This window comes from Poecilia latipinna, unplaced genomic scaffold (assembly GCF_001443285.1).
Source record: "Poecilia latipinna isolate Pla-1442-1.1 unplaced genomic scaffold, P_latipinna-1.0 Scaffold696, whole genome shotgun sequence".
NCBI lineage: Eukaryota > Metazoa > Chordata > Actinopteri > Cyprinodontiformes > Poeciliidae > Poecilia > Poecilia latipinna.
Window position 1 is genome coordinate 247362 of NW_015113312.1, and position 7839 is coordinate 255200.

General features: G+C 38.8%; 1 protein-coding gene across 1 annotated transcript in view; it reads left to right on the top strand.

Moving 5' to 3' along the window:
* Positions 1-7839, top strand: part of pdia5 (protein disulfide isomerase family A, member 5) — a 67243-nt gene that overhangs the window by 24515 nt on the left and 34889 nt on the right. Inside the window, exons 8-10 of the mRNA XM_015044886.1 lie at positions 512-579; positions 3155-3246; positions 6889-6960. Coding sequence (XP_014900372.1) covers positions 512-579; positions 3155-3246; positions 6889-6960 — 232 coding nt within the window. The remainder of the gene's footprint in view (positions 1-511; positions 580-3154; positions 3247-6888; positions 6961-7839) is intronic.

Sequence of the window (7839 nt, forward strand, 5' to 3'; positions counted from 1 at the left end):
TTTCTTCCAAATTCGACCCTGGAGTTCTACATCAACCTTTTTAAATCGTCTTCAGCTCATAATGAGAGAGGAGTTGTTGCTTTAATAACATTAGTTCACATAAAAACAGCAGGTCGTCGCCGCTCTGCCCTGAACCAACATGTTTCTGCTGAACTCCTTCAACAGTTCGAATGGGCAGCATCCATATGTTATGGCAGAACATCTGTTAGCACATCTGAAATAGGTTTGTTAAAAACTTTAAAATAATAAACACAGCTGTCATTGCTGTGAATCGGTCTCTCTTTAAAGGTTTTCTTTATAGTGCATTTTTAAGAAAGATGAAAATATTAAATTTTAAGCTGAAATTTCAGAGGTCATGATTCCATACCATTACTTAAGATGTTAATTACACACAATATTCTGACACATTGTTTAAACATCAAAACGTCTAAACTTTCCAGATTAATGACTTCATAAGATTGCCTCTTGGTTGATATCCACGTTTTGACCCGTGTTGTTGTTCTATCTGCAGGGTGCGGCGTTTGCAAGAGGATGCAGCCTGTTTTTCAGCAGGCGGCCACAGAAACAAAAGGCAAATATGTAAGTGTGTCGCCTGTCCGTTGTGTTGTTGCAGCAAGTCTCCACAGTCTGATCCCGTTCCTTCGGTTTTTCTGCAGATTAAGAAAGTGTTAAACTTGTTAAAGTAGTTCAGACCGCCTGCCGGTCTTAAATAAGAGACTTTTTGGATTTTATTTAAGACGCCATCAGATGCGCTCTGTAGGTTTTAATGTTTAATAACCCAGATTACCTTCAGATGACTTTCTGAGACTGTACCTGATTTAGATTTGATCTGAGTTTTAGCACAAGGATCTATTCAGGGGTTTGTCTGTCAGTCTTTTCAGACATGTTTTTAATATTTTTGTTTCTGTCTGGTTTTTAATTTGTTCCTTGTTGAGATTTTTCACACTTTGTCACCTTACAGCATACAAACTTCACTGTATTTTATTGGGATTATAAAATGGACCGCACAAATGAGCACTCAGTGATAAACAAAAGGAAAATTAAGCATAGTTTAGTAGAAACTTTACACAAATAAAATCCTGAAACGCGTGCAAGTGTGTTGATCTGTGGCCATTATGTCCACATCGGCAAAGTCCAAACACTCTGTGGCGGAAAACTTTACGCAGCACTCTGAGTGTTTTTCCACAGCTGAACATAGTGGTGGCAGTATCATGATGTGAGAATCTGGTTGCAGATTCACCTGATACCAGGAGAACAACCCAAAACACGCAGCCAGAGTTACAGTGAAATAACTTCGATAAAAGCATATACATGTCTTAGAATGGCCCAGTCAAAGTCCGGTCTGTAACAAAGTTTATGTTCATCCAGGCTCACTGAGCTTGAGTTAAGAAGATTGGGTAAAAAATGTTTAGTCTGTCTGTGTGTAACAGACAGAACCCAAAAGCTGTAGCAGCAGCAACAGGTTTTCTAAAATGCATCAACTTTGCATCCAGATTACAGATGTATGCCGCACTTTTCAGATTAATTAAAAAAACAAAAAAACAGTTCATTTTCCATTCCGCTCCACACCTACATGCTCTTTTGTGTTGCCCTATCCCACTAAATCTCAATAAAATCTATTAAAGTTTGCGATCGCAGCGTCTCACCAAACAGCTAGCGTTACTCTTTGCAAGGCAGCGTTTGCAGACGCAGAATTTATTGACCGCGTTTTCAGCTCGCACCTTTATCTGCTGTTAATGACTAAAGTCCTTCCAGTTTGGCTTTACAAGATCTATAAAGATAAAATGCCACTTTAACCTACTTACTTGTGTTTAGTCTCTGCCTTTATCATGTAAAGGGAAATCTAAAATATTTCCCCATCTTGAACTAAACACCGTCTTTCTTTAAAAGTGATGTAAAATGGAAATGTGGTATTTTAATACTTCGTCTGTAATATGATTTTTTTTTTTTGGTAACTTTAATCTGTCCTTTTTTTTATGCAAACTGACCCCAGCTTGAAGAATATCTGATGTAGCTGCTACTGATGCTAATGGAGATTACAGTAAACATAAACCATGACACGTATTTAATGGCTAACATCTCAGAGGATTCAGAATCACTCTATATTGAGAAAAGGCTGTGAATACTTATCTAAATGTGATTTTTTTAAAAAAAATTTTTGGTATTCTATTTTTAGTAAATTTGCAAAACAAAACAAAAAAAAACTCTTTTCCACATTCTAATTATGGCATATCTGTGCACACAATTTGGAGGAAAGAAAAAGATTATGGCAATGTGGAGTGAGGCCGTAGCGCGGCACATCGTGGAGAAAGCGAAGCGCTGCGAATATTTTCTGGATGCTCTGCTGATTCTCAGAGCGTTGCCGCCGCCGCCGCCTCCCACGTTGATTTGAAGCGAACGTCGAGTGGGAGCTTAACCAAGTTGTGTAACCCATTTCCCGTCTCAGTCAAGGACGAGGGAGACAGCGCGCGTGCAGCATCCGATGTGTTTCATTAAGTCTGACTGAAAAGAAAAGGGAGAAACTCCAAAGATACTGCAGGGAAGTTGTTTTATTTCCAGTGATTAGGTTCACTTTGGCGGCGCTCTCATCACGTTTGCTGGTGCAGAAGAGAAAGAGTTTGGCATAACTCTGACGTTTATTTTTTTCTCTTCAGCTAAATCGTACGCGTTTTGCAGTTTAGTGCAATATTTGCTTTGAGCTCCTGCAGAAGCGTCGGCCGTTTTTAAGTGAGATTTTCACAGATCGCTTCGGAGAATTGGTCGGGCTTTTCTGAAGCTTTCAGGTGAACCTTAGATGATCCCTTTGCCACAGTGAAAGGTGCTCTCTTTCGAAATCACCTTGACATATATATTAACGTCGCTGTTAAAAAAAAAAAAGTCACTTTTCTTTTCCTCGAACAACCTCGAAAGTTTTAAAACCTCGCTCCTTCCGATTGATCCTCAACTTCTGAGCCTTTTTCTCTCCATTATTCTGGTCTAAAACATCTACGAGACGTCTCTTTTAATGTTCTCTTTCCGTTTAAACTCTTCTTCTCTGACGGTGGCTAACCGGCTTTGATGTCCTTTCCTCCTTAGCCTTCGCCGTCACTTTTCATCCCCTCCCTGACAACTCAACGTCCCGCTTTTCTCTGGCTCTCTCTGATTTGTTCCAAAGGTGCTGGCAGGGATGAACGTTCACCCGGCTGAGTTTGACGGCCTTAAGCAGGAGTACAACGTCAAAGGCTACCCGACCTTCTGCTACTTTGAGTAAGTTGAGTCATCTGCCTCGTTAAGCCTCGTCTCGAGGCTCGGCCGCTCGCTTTCCAGGCCACTTCAAACAGAAAACGTAATCTGTTGAACACAAGCGGGTGGCAGACTTAAACCTGAAAGCGTAGACTTCAAGTGTTGGTTACTTCACTCTGAGTATAGGTGAGGTTTTTATTTCTAGAAACACTGGGCTCCTTTGGAGGAAATCATTGTAATTTGGTGGGACTAAACGGTACGCAGCGGTTCCTGGTTTGAGTTTGTACCTTTCCTTGGGTTGTAACTAGTCACATTTACTCTATTAAATTTACTTACAGTTTTGAGAGTATTTTTTTTATTACACTGTACTTTTTACTTCTACTTGAGTCATTTTATTGTGAAGTATTTCCATTCATACTTGAGTAAAATTTCTGGATTTTCTTCCCGCTGGATAAAGAACAAACATGTTTTAACCAACATTTCACCAGACACAGACACACACCTGCAGGTTTTGTTGAAGTTTCGTCAGTTTTCTACTGAAACAAACTGATTTGGAAAAATTTTCTTTTGCCCGACTTTATTTTTTGTTACTTATATAAATTACTGTCCTTAAAATACTAAAATTTCCACTCAACTTAATATTTTAGTCCACGTGATGATGTAATTTTAAAATATTAAATAATTGATAATGTGATCAGTTATCAGTACTTGAGAAGACTTTTTATCAAATGACTTTTTTAAGCTTACTTGAGTAATTTCTTGGATGGCTACTTTTCACTTTTACTTGAATAAAAATATAAGTAGTCCTGCTCTTACTTCAGTACAGGTTTTGGATAATCTGCCCACCTCTGCTTGTATCATCTCTAAAGGTTGAAGCATTTAGATGAAATGAATTAAAGCAACTCACCAGGTATGTTATTGACAAGGGAATAACATCATAACATGATAAAAAGCTTAAAAATAGTTGATTTTACATAATAACCCTCCTTTAAAATCTCTTGATTTTTCAACAACATTTGATACCCAAGTTTCCAGGGAACTTTAAGAGATAAAGAAGTAAAATAAAAACTCCATATAAACAATTTTAGTTTTTTTTTTTTTTTTTTTTTTTTGTTCATTCTAATAAAAGGACAGCTGAGGGTCAAAGAAAGTCCACTGCACTGACATGGCAGGCCGAAACACTTCCTAACTATTCGATTTCCTGGATGCCAGCGCGCCCCCGCTCCGGCTTTATCATCCCCATTTCCACATTAAACACTCTTTCTTTCCAGTCTGGCCTTTTAATTAGGCCGGGACTGATTAAGTGCCTCTGTGGTTAGAAATTGCGTGCTCTCCTCCTCTCTTCCTGTACATCTGCGCATCTCCCTCTCTCGTGCACGGCCCCGCACGCGCCCACCCCACCCCCACCTGCTGCAGAACTGGAGCCAGTCTGTTAGCTGGAAGTGCATTAGTGTCTGAGCAGAGCTAGCTAATGACCGTCCAAGTCCACTGGCTTCAATAATGAGCTCCTGGCTGATAAACTGCAGCTAATCACGGCAAAGTAAATCGGCATCAACACCTTCAGTTATCTCGCCGCAGCACCCGCTGCTAGGGAGACCAACTTTTTCAAGGTCTTCTAATGTTTTCACTCCTGGCAGCGAAAGAAAGTGTGCTTCCCAAGAGTTTAGCCAAACCTAAAAAGTTCTATTAAAATTTTGGAAAAAAAAAAAAAAAAAAAAGAACATTCAACCTTTTTATCCTTGCTTTATACTCCAACAAAGAAAAGCCGCTGAGACCGTCAGCCGGGGGCGGGGAGTTTATATCAAAACTTCCTCAGCATGATTTTGCGGGGTTTTATTGTACTTTACAGCTGGAGAGCTAAAACAGTGGAATACAGAGTTGGTCATAAATCTCACTGATTGAATTCCAAGCAAGCCACTCTTTCCTCCCGCGGAAGTCGGTTCCCCTAAAACGCTCCGAATGCAGGCGAGTGCCACCACGCGTCGCCTTTAATCACGTCCATTCTTACGTCCCGGGAGCCTCTGGCTGCTGTCGTCACCAGTGTGCGCAGAGTCGCGGAGCCGCGGTGGCCGACACTCATCCTGTGATGCTGGGCCAGAGAGCCAGAGAGGCTGGAAAACGGGAACTTCGTTAAGTTTTTAATAGCTTATTTTTATGCTGTAAAGCATAGAGCCGAAACAATTAATCGTGACGAATTGATTACTGAAATGATCGTCAGCTAATTTAGTAATCGATTAATCGTTTACTGGAGTATACAGACTCAAAAGAAGGGTATTTGCTTAAGGAAGAGTGTAAGAGTAGCAAATAACCGTACAAAATAAAGATATATAGTTTGCATTTTAAAAAAAATGCCTGAACATATTTTAGCTTCATCTGGTACAAATTCTGTAAATTTTGCTATCTAATTATTAATCAGGAAATAAAAAAGATAATTATCACTTCTGTTAAGTTGAGCAGAAAGGACTGAGCTTTTCACAGGAGTATTTTTTTATTTTTTTTGTTTAGCTGCAGATGAATCCTTTGATACAAATGATTGATTGTTCACTGGAATAACTTTTTGGTATTTGTTTCCAGGCAATGAAATGTTTATTTTCTCATTTTTAAAAGAATGAAAAACTAAATTGTCCTATGCGTTTCTAATGTTACATGAGATGAGGTTAAATGAAAAATCTGCTGATCGTACAAATGTTTTATTCGATTAATCGTCAAAATATTGTGATGAATAATCGATTAATCGAATAAAAATCAGTACAGTCAATTATTCGTTTCAGTAGTCATTTAGTCATAGATTGAGACCAAATTGAGTATTTTAGTCGTTTTGGTCACAATCTGATCTAATCGTCATCATAACCATTGCAGCCAACGATTATGACTAAAAATAATCGTTGGTTGCAGGCCTAGTGAGGAAACTCTGTCTTAATTTCACTTTAAATGTTCTATATTGTCATTTCCTCTACTTCAGTGCACCTTCAGGCTTAAAATACAAACTACTATACAATGAAAAACATACCAAGCATGTCAAAACTCCCCCTAAATTCAGAGTTTGACTTACGTAAAGGCATAAACCTTTTGTCCACATTGATTTTAGTTTATTTTTATGCAGATTCTACAGAGAGTTGAGGAACTATAGTCCTGGCTTTAAAAAAACACACATAGCATCAGCGATCAAACAGTGCTGAACTCTGTTATCTTTTCATTGGGATGCTGAAAGAGCACATTATTTCTCCTTATGTTAAACATTTCAGCGGCTGGTAGGAACACTGAAGAAATTGCAAGCTTGCCACTGACTTCTTTTTTTTTTTTTTTTGCTCCTTTGCATCAAGCAAGTCATTAGGCAGAAACTGTGCTACTGCATAACTTGATGCTGTTAATACTTGGTGGTTAATCAGAAGCCTGGACTGCCATCTGTATCGTCAGACTATTTCTGGAGTTTCTTCACCTTTGAGTGTCTTTACATTTTGTCACTTTGACAAACTTCTAGCATAGGGATTTATGTTAAGTTTCTCAGGCTTATTTAAACTATAAGGAAGGAGGTTTGAGTTGTGGCAACTAACTTCATTCAGTAATTAGTCTTTTTTTTTTTTTTTTTTACAAATTGGGTAACATTTATTGTTCAAGTCAGCTGCTGACTTGAAATTGATCCGTGATCATCATCTTATCTTCCAGGAAGGGGAAATTCCTTCATCACTATGAAAACTACGGCGCTACCCCAAAGGATATAGCAGATTGGCTGAAGAAGTGAGTATGATTCATAACTCAACCAGCTGCGTTTTTTTTGTTTGTTTTTTTGTAGCTGTCCTTGAAGTTGCTGAAAATGTAGAGTTCAGACTGGAAACCGTTTTATGGTCTACTAATTTAACTAATAAAACCCAACGTCGGAGAGAGAATCGACTTCATGGAGCTTGAACGAATCTCCTTCTTTGACTTTCTGTCATCACCTTCTTTTTTCTCCTGGGCTCTTCATCACACCTTTTCTTGCCTCGACTCCCCTGGCCACCTCGTCATGTTGTCATCAATCTACACCTTCTTTCACTTTTTTTTTTTTTTTTTTGCCACTTTGTCTCACAATCTCTGCCTGTAAGTCCTCGTCTCTGTCTGTAGAGAAAACTCAGCGGTGTTCGTGGAGCTGCAACCAGCCGGTGCAAAGTACCGGCTTTACAGCCAACAATAACAACGTTTCCATGACGAATGTACGCAAAACTTTGTCGATATTCCACCGATGTCGACAAAACGCAATTTTGCAACCGCGGTGTTTCTATTAAATGAGAAGCGCAATTTTTAAAAAAATTACACGTGAATAAGTTTGTTCACATGACATTAGGCGCCTTCATCCTCTTACCACTTCCTGTCTGCCTGTAGTAACGTCTGGTTGTTGATCATGTGACTTGTGTGGTGTGAAAAGGTGTTGCTAATGTAATTTTGCAAAATATTCTAATTTTGATAAAGCAAAAAAAAAAAAAATCACCTCATCATAGCGCAAAAAACTTTATTACAAAAAAAGCAGGTATTTTTCATAATTGCTCTGTTTCTCTAAAGCGAAACTATGCTTTGTAATTCCTGTCTGCGCAGTTTTAATGTGATTGGAAACCCTCCTAGTGGTTACGTTGTCATTACAAA